Here is a 16,060-nt window from a genome sequence, read left to right on the forward strand (position 1 = left end):
GGCGCTCGGCTACAGAGGAGCCGGAAGCGGGCCAGAGCGCCGACCGCGCTTCCGGCGGGCGCTCCGCGGGGGGAGCCGGGAGCTCTATGGTGGGGAAGCGCCGGGGCCGCGTGGGGCTGGGGCGGTGGGGCCGGGCTGGGGCTGCTTGTGGGGCAGGGCTGGGGGCTGGGGCGGGAGGCGGTACGGGGGGCTCAGGGCTGGCCGTGGGGCAGCCGTGGGAGCCTGGGGCGCGGGCAGGAGTGGGGATGTGGGGCGAAGGTGGAGACCGCGGGGCAGCGGGGGGGCGCGGTGCCTGACCCACCGTGTCCGTGGGGCGGGGGGACGGTGGCTCCTGCCCCCATCGTGGCCATGGGGTAGAGGGATGTGGTGCCAGGCCCCACCGTGTCCGAGGGGCAGGGGGACGCGGTGCCTGCCTCCACTGTGTCCGTGGGGCGGGGGGATGTGGTGCCTGACACGCATCGTGTCCGTGGGGCAGGGGGACGCTGTGCCAGGCCCCACCGTGTCCGTGGGGCAGGGGGACGCTGTGCCAGGCCCCACTGTGTCCATGGGGCAGGGGGATACGGTGCCTGACCCCACCGTGTCCGTGGGGCAGGGGGATGCTGTGCCAGGCCCCACCGTGTCCGTGGGGCAGGGGGACATGGTCCTTGACCCCACCGTGTCCGTGGGGCAGGGGGACACCATGCGAGGCCCCACCGTGTCCGTGGGGCAGGGGGACACTATGCCAGGCCCCACGGTGCCCATGCAGCGGAGAGGACGCAGCACCTGACCCTACCGCCTGTGTGGGGCAGGGCGACGCAGTCCCTGACCGCGCTGCGTCCATGGGGCAGGGGGGTCGCCGTGCCAGGCCCCCCCCCCCACCCTCCCACCCCAGGGCGCCCATGAAGCTGCGGGCTGCGCCGCGGGCCTGCCCGGCGCTGTGGCGCTCCCTGCCCTGCCCGCCTGCTGAGCTGCGCCTGGACCTGGTGCTGTCGAGCGGCCAGACCTTCCGGTCAGTCGGGGCGTCCGCGGCGAGGGGGGGGGCGTGGGGCCGGGCCGGGCCCACCCTCCCGGCCAGCTGTGGCCCCCCCTGCGCGGCGCCAGGGCCCGCTGACGGGGGCTGCGGCGCGGCAGGTGGCGGGAGAGCAGCCCTGGGTGCTGGACGGGCGTCCTGGCCGGCCGCGTGTGGACGCTGACGCAGGCCGGGGGGCGGCTGTGGTACATGGTGTACGGCGAGGACGAGGAGGAGGAGGCTGAGGACGGGCGTCCCGCCACGCCGGCGCCCGAGCGGTGCCGCCCGGAGCAGCCACCCGCCTCGGGGAGACGCAACCCGGAGAGCCCCCGCGCCCAGGACGACGGCGGCGCCGAGCCCCCGGGGCCGCCCGGCGCCGAGACGGACGGGATCCTCCGCGACTACTTCCAGCTGGATGTGGGGCTACCCGTGCTCTACCGGGCCTGGGGGGCGGCCGACCCCCATTTCCGGAGGGTGGCCGCCGACTTCCCAGGTGGGGTGGCCTCAGGGCTGGTGCCGGGTGCTGCTCGTGACGGGTGGCGCTGCCTCCCGGCTGTGCCGCGCCGGCCCTTCCCCAGCCCGTGCCTCCCGCAGGGGTGCGGGTGCTGCGCCAGGACCCCGTCGAGTGTCTCCTCTCCTTCATCTGCACCTCCAACAACCACATCTCCCGCATCACGGCCATGATCGAGCGCCTCTGCCGGACCTTCGGGCGCCGCCTCTGCCGCCTGGACTCGCAGCCCTTCCACGCCTTCCCCGCGCCGCAGGCGCTCGCAGGTAGGCGCAGCCTCCCCCCCCCCCACCCCCGCCGCCGCGGGGCCGCCCCGCGCTGCCCACCCGCCTCGCCGTCCCCTTGCAGGAGCCGAGGCTGAGGCCCGGCTGAGGGCCCTGGGTTTTGGATACCGGGCGAAGTTTGTGAGCCAGAGCGCGCGGGCCATCGCGGAGGAGCTGGGCACCGACGGGCTGTGCCGGCTGCGCCACGCGCCCTACGCGGAGGCCAGGAAGGTGCTGCGCTCCCTGCCCGGCGTGGGCGCCAAGGTGAGCCGCAGCCGCGCCGGGGCTGTCCGGGGGGGGGGCAGCAGGGGCTCACGGCGCTGCACGCTGGCAGGTGGCCGACTGCGTGTGCCTGATGGCCCTGGACAAGGCGGAGGCGGTGCCCGTGGACACGCACGTGTGGCAGATCGCCCGGCAGCACTACGGCCCGGCGCTGGGCGCGAGCGCCAAGAGCCTGACGGCGCGGGTGCACGAGGAGATCGGTGCGTGTGGGGCTGGGGGGGGGGGGGCTGCTGCGCCCGGCTCTGCCTGCCCCCGGGGCCGAAACCCGGCGCAGGGCAGCGCCGCCTCGCGCTGGAGGAACGCTCCCTTGACCGGGGGGGCAGCCTGTAGCCGGGGCGGGTGGGGGGACCAGGCGCCACAACGCTGCAGGCCCTCACTCGCTCTCCATCTCTCTTTCTGCAGGCGACTTCTTCCGGGGACTGTGGGGTCCCTACGCCGGCTGGGCACAGGCGGTGAGTCCCCCCTCCCCGGTGCCGGCACCTGGCTGCCCCGGCAGCCGTGCCCACCCCAACGCCTTCGCCCCCTCCGCTCGCAGGTTCTCTTCTGCGCTGACCTCCGCAAGGGCCGGGAGCCGGCGCGCGACGGCGGCCGGCCCAAGGGGGGCCGGGGCCTGGGCAGGGGCAGGGCTGGGCCCTCCTAGGGGTGCCACAGCCCCGGCTGTGGGGAGCGCATGTAAGGTGGGCGTGGGGGGGCCCAGGCAGCAGCTGGGGAGGGGAATTGCTGCCCCAGCGCCTGGCTCGGGGCCTGCAGGGATGGGATGCCTGTGCCACGTCCGTCCGTCTGCCGGTCCGTGTGGGGCTTGCTGCTCTGGGCAGCGCGAGGGGGGAGCGCGGGCTCCAGCCAGCCCTCACGTGAGGCAGCGCAGAGCCAAGTGGCATTTGCCTCTTTCCTTTATTACAAGCAATAAAATAGAAACATCCATTTGGAAAATTCTTCTTGAACATGCCAGGGCAGGGAGGGAGCCAGTGCTGGGGCAGTGCTGGGGCAGAGGTGGCTGGGACGGATGGACGGACGCACGGATGGAGGGAGGAAGGGAGGGAGCCCGGCTGGAGCCCCGAGGTGGCAGGGTGGGAGGACAGGGGTTCACCCCCCCCCCGGGGGGCAGCCGCCTTCGCACAGCCCCCTGCTGCGCCTGGCCCCGGCTGCGAGAAGGGACGAGCAGGGCAGGGTGCCCCCCAGCTCAGCCACCCTGGGCCGGCGCGAGGGTGTGTGGACGGGGACAGCGCTCGGAGGTCGCAGAGGAAGGGCATCCTCCTCCTCCTCCTCCTCCTCCAGCACTGCAGCCCTTGCTGGAGGTGGTGGCGGGGGGGCCAGCGTGGCCGCCTCTCTGTGCTCTGCCCTCGCCCCACGGGGAGGGCTCGGCCCCAGCCCGGCCCCCTCCCCAGCACTGCGCCGTGCTGCCCGGGCCCGCTCCCCGCGGCCGGGGTGCAGCGCCGAGGAGGCAGCGGCGCGGGCGGCGGGGACGCGCTCAGTCCCGAGGGAGGCGGTGAGACCTGTTTGCTGGCGAGCGCTCGCAGTCTGACCCTGGCAGGAGCGAGAGAGGAAGGTGCTCAGAGCCTGCAGCTGGGCCTGACCGCCCGCCGGGCCCGGGCTGCGGCGGGCCCCGGCTCACCGTTGCTGGTGCCGCCCGCCAGCCGGCCGTCGCGGCAGGGGCTGGTGGGAGTCAGCGGCCCTGGGCCTTCCTGGCTGGTTCCCAGCTGCAGCTTCCTCATGTGTCTCACCACGGCCGTGGCGTTGAAGGCTTGCTGCAGGCAGCGGAGAGCGTCTGTCAGGCGGCGCCGGCTTCCCCGCCGTGCCGGCCCCGCGCCAGGGCCCCGCGCCAGGGCCCTCCCCCACCCCCCAAAACCGCACTCACCTTCCACTTGCTCTTAGCGAAGTTCTTCTTGATCTGCTCGCTCACCGACTGGTGGATGTTCTTGTCCAGGGCCGTGTCCCCGGCGATCCTGGGGTGGCAGAGGGGTTGGCGGGCAGCGGGGGGGGCCCTCCCCTGCCCCACGGCGGCGGGGGGGGGGGCAGAGCCGGAGTGGGGCCCCTGGGGCGAGCCAGGGGAGGCGACGGGGCGCTGCAGGCAGGTTCCCCCCACCCTTACCAGGGGTGCTGCAGGGCCTGCTCACACGTGAAGCGCTTGCTGGGGTCCTTCTCCATCAGGTGCTTGATAAAGTCTTTGGCTGGGACAGAGCACCGAGCAGCCATGAGCGCTGGCTGGGGCACGGCCGCCCCCGGAGGGGCCAGGGCTGGCTGCTGACTGCCTCTGAGCTCAGCCACTCCGCGTCCTCCAGAGCCGGGGGAGCTCCAGAGACACCCCCCCCACCGTGGCCCGGCTCGGTCCTGCCGCTCCAGCTCGGCTCTCCTCACCCGCGCGGCCGCGGCTCACCTGAGTCGGAGATGTCATCCCAGTAGGGCGAATCGAACTCGTACTCGGCCCGCAGGATCTGCTCGAAGAGTTTGGCGTCGTTCTCGTCGTAGAAAGGGGGATAACCGCAGAGCCTGGGCGGAGGGCCGGGAGGGTAACGGCGGCGGGCGGCCCCACGCGGCCCAGGCAGCACGCGGGGTGACCGCGGCCGGGCCAGGGGACGGGATGCGGATGGGCAGAGCTGGGCTACGCGGCTGCCCCCGGACCCGGCAGTACGTACAGGATGTAGGCGATGACCCCGATGGACCAGCAATCCACCGCCTTGCTGTAGGGCTTCTGCGCCAGCACCTCAGGGGCTGGGGGAAATGGGGCAGGTTTTGGGGGGGGGGGGGGGAATCACTGCCTGCACCCCACCTCTGCACCCTGGGGGGGAGCCCCGGGCAAAGCTGGGGGGAAGAGGCTGGACCCTCCCTTCCCCTGACCCCCGCATCCTCCCCAAGGTCTCACCGACATAGCCGGGGGTCCCGCAGGCCGTGGACATGACGCTGCCGCAGCCCTCGATCTTGGACAGCCCGAAGTCACTGATCATGATCTTGGAGTCCTCGTCCAGGCTGTAATAGAGCAGGTTCTCGGGCTGCGGGGAGGAGGCGTCAGAGCGGGGCGGCCGCGGGGCACGGGGCGGCAGGGCAGCCCCCCGGGGCGCTGTCGCAGCCCCCCCCCCCCCGCCCCGGTGCTCACCTTCAGGTCACGGTGCACGACGCCCATGTCGTGCAGGTACTTGACGGCGTCGAGGATCTGCCGGATCAGGGCGCTGGCGTCCCGCTCGGTGTAGAAGCCCTTCTCCACGATGCGGTCGAAGAGCTCGCCGCCCGAGACCCTGCGGGGGGGCCGGGCAGCGCCGGGGTCAGCGCCGCCCCGCGTGCCGGTCCCCCCGCCAGCTCCAGCCCCGCGCCGGCCCCGCCACCACTCACAGCTGCATGATGAGGTAGAGGTGGCTGCTGCTCTCGTAGATGTCATCCAAGGCCACGATGTTGGGGTGCTTGATCCTGCGGGCAGAGGCGGCGGGTGAGAGGGGGGCCCGGCCAGCCGCCCGGCCCCCCCCCCCGGTGCAGCCGGGGTCAGGGCTGCCGCGTGGCTTGGGCTATTTTCAGAGCCGCTGATAACACCCAGCTGCAGGCACCGGCGGGGGGGGGGACCGGGCCGTGGGGGGTGGCGGGGAGGAGCGGGGGGCCGGCGCCGGCCGCCACCCCACGGCCCCGGCCGCAGCGGGGCCCCGCGCCCGCCGGGGCGGCGGACCCTACTTGTGCAGGACGGCGATCTCGTTCTCGATGCTCGTCTCCTTGCCCTCCAGCGCCTTCTTGGCGATGCACTTGATGGCCACCAGCTTCTGGGTCATCTTCTCCTCCGCCAGGACCACCTCGGAGAAGGCGCCGCTGGCGCGGGAGGAGCGGGGTGAGCCGGCTGGGGGGCTGCCCGCTGCCCGGCAGCCACGCGCCGCCGCTATTGCCATGGCAACAGGCAGAAAGTCCGACTATTTATAGGAGAAAGGCGAGCGGGAGGTGCCCACCCGCCGGGCCGAGGACGCGGGGCCGGGGCGCGTCGGCCCCGGGTAACGCCCCGGGTCGCGGCCGCGGGGGTGACGGCAGCCGGCCCCCTGGGCCGCCCAGGGCAGGGGGCCCGTTTGGGGGGGGGGGGCGGGATGCCGAGGCCCCGGGGCTTCGGGGGCGGCGCAGGCGGAGGGCGGCGTGCGCGCCGTCCCCGTCCCCTAAGCCTTTCTGTAATTAACCCGCTAATCCCGCCTAAGAGCCTTAGGGTGCCGGGGCGGGCTCGGGCGGCGCCGGGCACCCCCTGCCCGCACCCCTGCCGGCCGCGGGGCGGCCACCCGGCCCCTCGCCAGGGCACGGCCAGGCTGTGTGCGTCCCCCCCGCCCGCCGCCCAACCCCGGCCCAGCCCCTGGCGTGCGGCCCCCGCCTCGGGGGGCGGCCCCGGGCGAGGGGCGACGCCGGGCAGGGGGAACCGCATGCGACTCACGTGCCCAGGACCTCCCGGAAGTCGTAGATGCGCCGGATGTCCTCGGTCCTCTTCTTCCAGCCGGGTCCGTCCTGCCCCAGCGGCATGTCGCCCCGCCGGGCCGGGCCGAGCCGCCCGCTTGCCCCGGCGGCGGCGGGCTGGGCCTGGCGCAGCGAGGGGCCGGGGCGTCGGGGGCCTCGAGCAGCCCGCGACGCCCCGCGGGCAGCCCCGCCGCCGAGGGCCGCCGGCGGCTGCGGGGCGGCCGGAGCGGGGGCGAGCGGGGCGCCCCGGCCTGGCAGGGGAAGCACGGGGGGCCGCCCCGCTCGCCCACCCACCCACTCGCCCGCGTGGGGCTGCCCGCGGCACAGCCGGCGGCGGGACCTCGGCGCTGCACCCCTGCTCGCAGTGTCCCCCCCCCCCAACTCCCGCGGCAGCCGCTGCGTGGGGTCCGTCCGTCCCGTCCCCCCCCCTTCCCTTACCGACGGCGCTGCGGCGGCCCCGGCCCCGGCCCCGGCCCCGCGCGGAGCAGCGGCGACTCCTCCCGGCGCCGCGCCGCCGGCCAGCCCTGACGTCACGCGGGGGGGGGGGAGGGCGGCGCCGCGCAGCGCCGCGGCCAATGGGCTCCCGCTGGCGCGGCGGCGCCACGCGTGACCGCGGGCCTCGCGCGGGGAGGCCACGGGCCACCGGGCGGGGCCCCGCGAGGAACCTCTCCCCCGCGTACGCACGTGCTGCGTCGCGTCCCTGGGTGCCCCCACGCGTGTCGGCGGTGGGGGGGTGGGGCCCTTCGTGGGGCATTGCCCACGGGGAGGGGGCACCCCCCCCGCCAGCTTCGCCACGGGGCACAGGCCCCAGTGTCCCTTTGCTGCACCCCCTGGGCTGGCACCCCCTGCCGTGGGTTTCCCCTGGCCCCACTCCCCCCCCCCGCCAGGCCACCCCACTCCTCACCGTGCTGGCCCCTAACAGCCGTGGGGCCTGCCCTGGCTCCTCGCCCCCGGGGAAGGTGGAGGGGGGGCTAGCGCAGCGGCCAGCGCCCCAGCCTGATCCGAGCACCCCCCCCACGGCAGGGCCTCTGCCCCCTCCCCGTCCCCCGTGGTCGCTCCGTCCCGGCTCGGAGCCTTCGGGCCGCCCCGGGAGCCCCCGCTTCCCCGGCGCCAGCACACCACCACCTCGCCGGCCCTCCCTTTATTGGCAGCGAGGCAGCACAAACCACAGGTACACGGAGAGCTCAGCCGGCCCCGCTCGGCCCCCCCAGCCCAGCGTGCTCCCCCAGCAGGCCCCTTCCTTCCCCCCACCTGCCGCTCCAGCCCCACCACCCACCCCGGCGCGGGGCGACGCCGGCCCCCCGCAGCCCCCCGGCCGCGGCCGAGATCCCTCCCCCAGCAGCGGCGCGGGGCCGGGCCACGAGAGGGACGCCGGGCCAGGGGATCCGCACCGCAGCGGCCACCACATCCGCCCGCCGGGCCGCCCACGGAGCGCCGCTGATGTCAGGCCCCGAGAATAGCGGCAGGAGCCCAGCGAGGGGCGGAAGCGGCCGAGGCAGCGGTTCCCAGGAACGCTGCGCAGGGCTGCGCAGCTCCACGCCCAGGGGAGGCGAAGGCAGGGGGACCCCCCGCCCTCACGCTCCGCTCTCCAGCTCCAGGCCCCGGCGCTGGCGCAGGGCCCGCACCCTAGCTTGGTAGCGGCGGCCGCAGCGCTGGCCAAGGGCCTGAGCGGTTTTGTGCAGCAGGCCAAGGCCGGTCTACCCCATCCCCGAAAGGGCTGGCAGTACTCCGCAGCTGCCCGGGCACCCCGGGGGTCAAGGCCAGCGCACTGGGGTGACAGAGGCAGGGCAGGCAGCTGCCCCCGTGTCCCGCTGCGGGAGCGGCCCAAGCGGAGGGCTGGCTGCCCCGGGGGCTGGGCTGGACATGAGGGAACAGCAGCTGGGACCTGCCTCCTGGGACAGGAGGTCTAGCGGGACGGGCAGCGAGGGAGGTAGCGCGGGCCCAGGTCTTTCTGCAGGGCGTCACACCGCTGGGGGGGGGGGGGGGGGCGTTCACCCGCCGTGCCAAGCCCACGGGGTCATCCTAGGCAAAGCACAGCCGTGCCAACACCCTGCATGTGACGGGGCACTGCCACCACACCAGGCCCGTGGGCAGGACCCTCCTCGTCCCCACTTTCCCCTGCCCTGGCTGCTGGGGCAGCTCAGCTACAGTCTGCAAAACAGGGGGGTGCGAGCAGCTTGCAGCCCAGTCCTCAGCTCCCCGTCCGCTAACCGTCCAGCAGCTTGAGGATGCTCTCGCGCTCCTTCAGGGTCTTCCAGGCCTGGTCCTTCTCCTTCTTGGTGGGGGTGCGCTTCTTCTGCCGGGCGGCCATGATCTTGCGGAAGGCATCCATCACCTCGTTGTCGGCCATGCGGACGCGCTGCCGCAGCTCCTGGCGGTGCAACTCCTCCTTGGCCAGCCTGGAGGGACACCAACGTCAGGCCCTGCCCGCCAGCCCTGCACCACGTCACCCTCCTCCGCCAGACTCACCGCAGCAGCTCGTGCTTCTTGGTGCGGTTGTGCGCGCTGAGCGCCTTGAGCTCGGCCTGCCTCTTGCGCAGCTCGGCCAGGACCTCATCCTCGGAGTCCTCGGCAGGACGGTCTTCCGACTCCAGCAGGCCCTGGGCAACGAGCTCCTCCTTGATCCGCCCCTCCAGCGATTTGGTGTGGGGGACGCTGCGAAGGGCAGAGAGCGGGTGCTATGCGCGCCACAGCCAGCAGATGTGGCAGCATGACTGCGCACGGACTCGCCTTCTCCCCCAAGGCGCAGGGAGGACATAGATGCTCTGTGGGCCAGGACCTGGGCAGGGCTGTAGCACAACGGGAGCTGCCTGTGCTCGAGGCTGTGCTACCTTTTGCCCCAACCTACTCTGCTGCAGTTACTCGAGGGACAGGTTTCTTTTTGTTTCCTCCCAACGCTTGCAGAAGACATGGAACCCCAGGCATGTTCAGACATCCAGCAGGCAAAGCAGAGCTTCGGGGCCACCTCAGCTGCTCACCTGAAGGGCTTGTTCTGGCTGCGGGGGGAAGTGCCAGCGCCGTCGGCTCCCGAGTCCTTGCTAGCAATTTCAGGAATCGGGGAGTCCTCGACGGGGGAGATGATGTTCTCCTGGCAACCAGAGGGCAAGAGAAGGGTCAGTTTACCGAGCTGCAGTGACACTGCCCGACAGAGCCACAACGCAATCCCGAGCCCTCTCACCTCCACAAGGGCCTGCAGGAGACGCTGCGTCAAGGGCCCGAAGGGGCACCCGTCCTCAGGCTGCTCGTGCTGGGCCTCCGACTTCTTCAGCAGGGCATCAACATCTGGGAGGAAGCAGGGAAAACAGTGAGCAGCAGGGGAGAGGCCAACGCCTCAGCGGGACTCCGGTGCAAGGTGAACTGTTCTCTCCTCTGCAGGGACAGCTTTACTCCATTCTGTCTCTGCCACCTGAGCCTCCCTGCAGCTGCGCTCGAGTTGTGCCCTCCCCAGGGCAGCCACCGGAAAGGGAGGAACCCCCAGGGCAGCAGGGCCAGCGTCCCAGGGGCTTGGCTGTGCTCCGTGTAGGTGCCTTGCAGCCCCCTCCAGGCCGTTCACAGAGGGCAGACGCAGGCAGGGATGGAGGCACCTTTAGTGTCCAGCTCAGTCAGCGGTCCCAGGATGCCTTTCTTCTTGTCAGCAGCAGCTGCTGCCCGGGCTCCGTCCTTCTGCTCCTCCAGCAGGTCCTCCTGGGCCCAGCGCTGGGAGTAATGCTTCCCCAGAGGCGGGATCTGCAACCACAGGACAAGCGAGAGCAGCGGTCAGCACAGCGTCCCAGGGCCCTCGTCCGCGCCAGAGCTCAGGCACGAGGAGACGGGCCCTGCCGTGCCACGGAGCAGGCCCTACATCCAAGGACCCAGCCCCGCACACTTCACCTGGCTCGCAGCCAGGCCAGTACCCGGCTGCCCTGGGGCTCTACAACCCTATCCCCAGGGCTGCTCTCCCGCTTTCCCAAGGCCTGGGCCCTCCCCTCCTCTCCCACAGCTCCTGCGCAGAGCAGATGGCAGAATTCGGCACCTCCAGACGCGGCCCTGGAGGCGGCGCAGCTGCCCGTGAGCTCCAGGGCCGAGCTCCTCGGCAGCCGCCCTGCCCCTTTGGCTGGCCCGGCGCCGTTCGGCTTGGCGGTGCCACCGGCCGGCGCAGACCCCAGCGAGTCTTTAAGCTACACAAAGCGGCAACCACAAGCTGCACTCTCACAGGAAGAGCAACCACAACGTTATGAGTGAAATCTAAAACCGTGCTACGGGAAGAGCGTTTTCCTGATCGTGACTCAGCCATCCCCACTGTACAAGAGGCACGGGCCCGTCACACACGCAGCGCTGGCAGGACACGACCAGATCAGGGAGCTGGTACCGCGAGCACCAGCCCTGGTCACAGCGTCTTTGATCAGGCAGGGAGCCCTCACCCAGGGCTCTTCTGTAGCCGAGACCAGAGATGTCATCTCCACGTGTGGAAACTGTGGCTATCCAACAGCACCACACGTGTAACGCAGCAGAGGTGAGAGCAGCCAAGTCTCTCACCCCATCCTGGCTGCTACTTCTCATCTCCACAACTGCCCCCGTTCCCCAGTTCTTCACCCGCTTACAAGCGGGTGACAACAAAAACAACCGTCTGCTGCCGGTCCTCTTCCCTAGAGCGTGTAAAATCCTTCTGCTCGGCTCCCTAGAACAAACAGAGCCCTGCAGCTGGCACAAGGGAAAGGGGGCTTGGGGTCTCTCAGACAAGGGTCCAGAGAGGTCCCTTGTGCTCAAAGTTGGATGTAACAACAGGAACTCTGCATGTAAGAACACCACGAGTCTCACAGGCCGGGACCACGCTGCAGCAGGAACAGACAGACTACAGCTGGGCACTGCCTCCCAAGGACAGGAAAGCGCACAGCAACAACCTCAGCACTGCCCCAGAACGGGGGCAGCAAGTTGCTACCTCGTGGCCGCAGCCAAGACACTCTCTCACGGGAGCCAGAAGAGAAAAGTGTGCAGATAAATTCCTGCTTTTGCAGGAAAAAACTAGTATCATCCCCACAGGGCGAGCGTTCACTGTAAGGCACAAGACTGCATTGACAGGAGACTGGCCCAGGATTAGAAAACAGACAGGAAGAGAGGCTACAAGACTGGGTGGGCTTTAGATCTTTCACCTTGTAATGCTCAGCCTCGTCCTCAGGCGGCTTGAGCAGCTCTTCCAGGACTCTGACTTCCTCGTTGGTGAGGTCGGCGCAGTACGGCTCCACCGAGGCCCAGAACCTGCGAGGACGGAGCAAACGGACAGTAAGGGGGGGCTGCAGAGGCACAGCGTGGGCCGCGGCAAAGGCCGACTCACACCCCCCCTTCCCTCCAGGGCACCTCTTCCCTCGGGTCCAAGCCAGCCCTCTCGCCAGGAGCTGCAAGGAAGGAAACGGATGATCCAAATGTTCCCCATGCACCTGTTTGGAGCATCATTTTTGGGAATCCGGGGAACATCAATGGGATCATCTGGGAACTCGTATTCCTGGATCTTGGGCTGCAGGTTCTTGGATTTGGGCCGACCAGGGCCAGGCCCTGTCCCGTGACCCCCTTTGCCCTCCAGCTTCTGCTTCTTGGGCTTCCCATGTTTGACAGAAGTGCCCACATCATGCTCCTTGCTCAGCTTCAGGAACCGCCGGTCACCCTTCTTGTCTTGCCAGTCTGTCAGGATCTGGAAGAGAGCAACACCATGTCATGCCACACAGCGCAGCCTGGGGACGGGCCCGCTGCCCACACCAACGGCAGCCCAACAGGCCGCCGCAGCCCCTCGGCGTGAACGAACAGGCGAGGGAGCGGGCGGCGGGCCCCAGCGGCCCTCGCCGCGCGGGGCAGGCGGCGGCGCCCGCACCTGCGTCTCGGCCTCCAGGACGCGGAGGCGGCGGCTGGCAGAGGAGAGCAGCGTCTCCAGCTCCAGCTGCAGCGTGTCCAGCTCCTCGATGCCGATGCCGTCGTCCTCGGAGCGGGCCAGCACGGCCGTGTAGCGCGGGCACACCTTCACGTGGTCCACCGACTTGAAGTCGTGGAACTGCAGCGGGCAGTCCTTCAGCTCGCTCATGGCGGCGGGCACCGGGGGGAGCACACGGGTGTGTTCGGGGGAACGGGGCGGGGGGCAGAAGGATCGGGGCACTGAGGGGAAGCGGGGGGGGGGTGGAGAGAACCGGGGTGCTGAGGGGAACCGGCGGAGGGGGGGGGTTGGGACCGGGGCGCTGAGGGGGCGGGGCCGGGACGCAGGGAAGCCCCGGGGGGGGGGTCGGGGAGGTCCCGGGGGCGCCGGGGCCGCCCGGAAGGCGCCGGCGGGGCAGCGCGTGCCGCGGCCGGGCGGGGGGGCGGCGGCGCCGCGGGGCGGGGGCGGCCGGGAGGGCCGCGGGGGGCCGGGCCTAGGCCGCTCGTCCCTTCCGGCCTCCGTAGGCCAACGCCGCGCCCGCCTTGCCCCGCCCCACACTTCCCATTGGCTGAGCCGCGCCCAGCACCCGTCGCCTATTGGCCCGGCCCACGCTCTTTTTGCCTTCCCTAATATGGATGCAGTGACGGGACTATACCAACGCGGCGGGCGGGCGGGGGGGGATGAGCGGGCCGCCGCCATCGCGCACCGCCATCGCGAGCCGCCGTGCCCGCCGCCGTCACTTTCCTCTGCGCGGTGAGGCGAGGCCAGCTCGGTGCGGCCCGCGCCCTTCGGCGCGCGGCGGGAGCCTCCCCCGACCCCCCCTCCCGCTGCAGTGGGAGCTCCCGGCCATCCCGGAAGAGAGGAGCCGCCGGGGACAGCTACTTCCGCCTGCCGGGACCGGACCGGAGCCGCCACCATGGTAGGGGGGGGGGTGGCGGGGGCTGTGTGGCTGGGCCCGGGGGCGGATGGAGGGACCTGGCGGGGGGGTTGGCGGGGCCTAGGCCGGCAGCGGACCGGGGGGCGTTGATGGGGGTGGACTGGGGGCGGGCGGGGGGGCCGGGGGTGAGGGGTCCTGAGGGGGGCGGCTGGGGCGAGCTGGGGGTTTAGGGGGGCGGCAGGCCCGAGTCGGGGGTGGGGGGGTCCTGAGGGGGGCGGCTGGGGCGAGCTGGGGGTTTGGGGGGGGGGCGGAAGGCCCCAGCCTGGGGTGGGGTGGGGGGGCTGAGGAGGGCAGCTGGGGCGGGCTGGGGTTTTAGGCGGGTGGGGGGGGCCTGAGAAGGATGACTGGGGGTTTGGGGGGGCGGCAGTCCCGAGCTGGGGGTGGGGGGGCCCGAGCCGGGGTGGGGGGCAGTGGGCCGCACCGTTTGCCAGCTCTGACGCCGTGTCCCCGCAGACCGCCACGCTGCGCCCGTACCTGAACGCGGTGCGCGCCACGCTGCAGGCCGCCCTGTGCCTGGAGAACTTCTCCTCGCAGGTCGTGGAGCGCCACAACAAGCCCGAGGTGGAAGTCAGGTACGGCCAGGGGGCGGCTGTGCCTGCGGGGCCCCCGCTCCGCTCGGGCCCTCCGCCATCCTTTCGTTGGAGGCAGCTGCCCCCGGGCTGCTGCTCTGCCTCTGGCTGGTTTCCGGGGCCAGCGTGTCCCTGTGGAGCTGTTGTGCTGCGACGCTGCCAGCTCAGCTTTAGCAGCACGGGGAAAACGGTCTCTGCTCTGGTTTTAGTGCACTGAGTCCAGCACTGTTCCTGAGCCTAGCTGAGTCCTGGTTTTGGACACTGGGAACTGAGTCCTGGTTTTGGACACTGGGAACTGAGTCCTGGTTTTGGACACTGGGATGGGTTAATTCTTGTTGGGGTTTTTACACCAAAAAACAATCCCATCTAGTCACTGCTGCCTTTGCTTAGCATGTCTGGGCCTGACGCGAGGGGACTGTGCAGGCTGGAGAGGCCTCTGCACTCAGCAGCTGCCACCAGGCAGCGATGGGGCTGGTCAGCCCGGGAGCTGAGAAACTGCAAAGAGGAGGGAGGATCTGCCTTCATGATGCGTGTGCCTGGGAGGTGGAAAGCATCGTGTTGGAGCACAAAACAAACTCCCAAGTGTCCGTATTGGCTGTGATCCCTGCAGCTCCCTGCTTGCATGCCCTGTGTGGCCAGCAAGTGCTCGTTAATCAGTGCTGAGCTTCTCTTGCATCCACAGAAGCAGCAAAGAGCTGCTGTTGCAGCCAGTGATCATCAGCAGGAACGAGAAGGAAAAGGTCCTTATAGAGGGATCCATTAACTCTGTGCGAGTCAGCATTGCAGTGAAACAGGTGAGCTGGTGGGAGGGGAGGGAACAGGCTGGTGGCTTGTGTGTTGCTTGGAGGAAGCCTCACTTCTGCTTTCTCTCTGCAGGCTGATGAGATCGAGAAGATCTTGTGCCATAAATTCATGCGTTTTATGATGATGAGGGCTGAGAACTTCTTCATCCTGCGCAGGAAGCCTGTGGAGGTGAGGTGACCCGTGGAGCTGCAGAGCAGCATCCTGCTGTGCTTTTGGCACTGCTGGGGAGAGGGGGGTCTCCGGAGCCGAAAGAGGACGTGTGCTCACGGGGTTGGTGCGCTAACTGTTTCTGCCACTTCTCTCTTCTCCAGGGCTACGACATCAGCTTTTTGATCACAAACTTCCACACAGAGCAGATGTACAAGCACAAGCTCGTGGACTTTGTGATCCATTTCATGGAGGAGATCGACAAGGAGATCAGTGAGATGAAGCTGTCTGTCAACGCCAGGGCTCGCATCGTGGCAGAGGAGTTCCTCAAGAACGTGAGGCTCTAAAGCGGGAGGCGATGGTTCCCGTGTCTCTGGACGAGGGTGCAGCTCCGGCCTGCCGTGACCCTCGCGCGCGGAAGCCTGGCCCCGGGCTGTCCCCGTCTGTGGCGCAGGTGGCGGCAGCCCCCTGGGAAGGTGCCCTTTGGGGCAGGGGAATCACGTGGGGAGCGGGTGGGGGTACCTGGAAGAGCTACTGCCCGCTTTGCTCCCTCCTCAGTGAGAGAGGAGCGCAGCGTGACGCGCCAGCTTTGCAAGGCTGCCAGCGGGCTGGCGCTTTGCTAGGGCGCGAGCGGCAGCTGCGGGACGCGGACTGCTGAGACGAGCTGCGCGGTCCCCAGGGCGAGGGGAGGCAGGGAAGTGAGCGCAGAGCTCCACAATCCAAGCAGTGCCGAACGGCAGTTATCGTTCGTCTCCGTCCCTGCTGATCAGCCAGACGTGGCTTGAGGCCGCCTCGGCGCAGCGCGGATGGCACGCTGGGCGCGGGAGGGGAGGGCGAGCGCGCGAGGAGCCGGCAGTCAGCGGCCCTGTGCCTTCCCTTCTTGCCTTGCAGTTCTGAACCGTGGTGCTGAGCTCCCTGGCTTCTCCGGCGTCCCCGCGGGGCCGGCCGCAGCCCGGCCTCGCCGCCTGCGGAAGAGAGGAGAAGCCGCCAGATGCTACGGAGCCGTCCGCGGGGACGGGCGAGAGGACCGGGTGTCCTGAAGCGAACCGTGCTCGTGTCAGACCGTGCCGACTCCCTGCTCTTCGTTCCTCCTTTGGTTTTTTCCCTCCCCTCCCTTCCCCCTTTGTTTTTCTTTTTTTTAACAATTCCTCGTTTGCTGTAACTCGGCTGCTCGCTTCCCTCCTGCCTGGCGGTGGGGGACACCGTTTCCCCCCCCCTCCCCGCGCCGGTTCTTGAGCGGGGGGGCGGGGCCTGGCGGCGCAGGGGGCGGGGCCTGGCGG

The 16,060-nt window shown here is 70.6% G+C and overlaps 4 protein-coding genes across 8 annotated transcripts; 2 read left to right on the forward strand and 2 right to left on the reverse strand.

Annotated features, from left to right (window-relative positions):
• Positions 1-70: 70 nt before the first annotated feature.
• On the forward strand, positions 71-2,971 carry OGG1 (8-oxoguanine DNA glycosylase). Of its 4 annotated transcripts, none has more exons than XM_068907079.1 (8): positions 71-89; positions 671-988; positions 1,111-1,481; positions 1,583-1,762; positions 1,845-2,023; positions 2,094-2,241; positions 2,444-2,493; positions 2,577-2,971. In XM_068907079.1, exons 2-8 carry the CDS (start codon positions 819-821, stop codon positions 2,679-2,681), a joined length of 1,203 nt encoding a protein of 400 aa, XP_068763180.1. In that variant the 5' UTR covers positions 71-89; positions 671-818; the 3' UTR covers positions 2,682-2,971. The 4 variants fall into 4 exon arrangements, with proteins under 4 accessions (XP_068763180.1, XP_068763178.1, XP_068763179.1 ...); XM_068907077.1 differs by having other exon boundaries at positions 75-89; positions 710-988; XM_068907078.1 differs by having other exon boundaries at positions 78-89; positions 872-988.
• CAMK1 (calcium/calmodulin dependent protein kinase I) lies at positions 2,914-6,904 on the reverse strand. Of its 2 annotated transcripts, none has more exons than XM_068907081.1 (11): positions 6,884-6,904; positions 5,696-5,827; positions 5,366-5,440; positions 5,133-5,271; positions 4,902-5,028; positions 4,675-4,750; positions 4,416-4,528; positions 4,131-4,209; positions 3,897-3,984; positions 3,654-3,786; positions 2,914-3,565 (listed from the first exon to the last, which is right to left on the reverse strand). In XM_068907081.1, the coding sequence occupies exons 2-11, from the start codon at positions 5,788-5,790 to the stop codon at positions 3,510-3,512; spliced, it is 981 nt and encodes a 326-aa protein (XP_068763182.1). In that variant the 5' UTR covers positions 5,791-5,827; positions 6,884-6,904; the 3' UTR covers positions 2,914-3,509. The 2 variants fall into 2 exon arrangements, with proteins under 2 accessions (XP_068763182.1, XP_068763181.1); XM_068907080.1 differs by lacking the exon at positions 6,884-6,904 and adding an exon at positions 6,426-6,568.
• A 1,612-nt stretch (positions 6,905-8,516) lies between these two features.
• TADA3 (transcriptional adaptor 3) lies at positions 8,517-12,577 on the reverse strand. The gene is made up of 8 exons (XM_068907224.1): positions 12,288-12,577; positions 11,860-12,110; positions 11,575-11,680; positions 10,030-10,171; positions 9,624-9,727; positions 9,424-9,533; positions 8,915-9,100; positions 8,517-8,844 (listed from the first exon to the last, which is right to left on the reverse strand). The coding sequence occupies exons 1-8, from the start codon at positions 12,492-12,494 to the stop codon at positions 8,652-8,654; spliced, it is 1,299 nt and encodes a 432-aa protein (XP_068763325.1). The 5' UTR covers positions 12,495-12,577; the 3' UTR covers positions 8,517-8,651.
• A 370-nt stretch (positions 12,578-12,947) lies between these two features.
• On the forward strand, positions 12,948-15,942 carry ARPC4 (actin related protein 2/3 complex subunit 4). The gene is made up of 6 exons (XM_068907664.1): positions 12,948-13,242; positions 13,714-13,832; positions 14,512-14,623; positions 14,706-14,801; positions 14,945-15,115; positions 15,672-15,942. Exons 1-6 carry the CDS (start codon positions 13,240-13,242, stop codon positions 15,675-15,677), a joined length of 507 nt encoding a protein of 168 aa, XP_068763765.1. The 5' UTR covers positions 12,948-13,239; the 3' UTR covers positions 15,678-15,942.
• Positions 15,943-16,060: the final 118 nt, after the last annotated feature.

The sequence above is a fragment of the Struthio camelus genome, chromosome 14 (genome assembly GCF_040807025.1).
Source record: "Struthio camelus isolate bStrCam1 chromosome 14, bStrCam1.hap1, whole genome shotgun sequence".
NCBI classification, from domain to species: domain Eukaryota; kingdom Metazoa; phylum Chordata; class Aves; order Struthioniformes; family Struthionidae; genus Struthio; species Struthio camelus.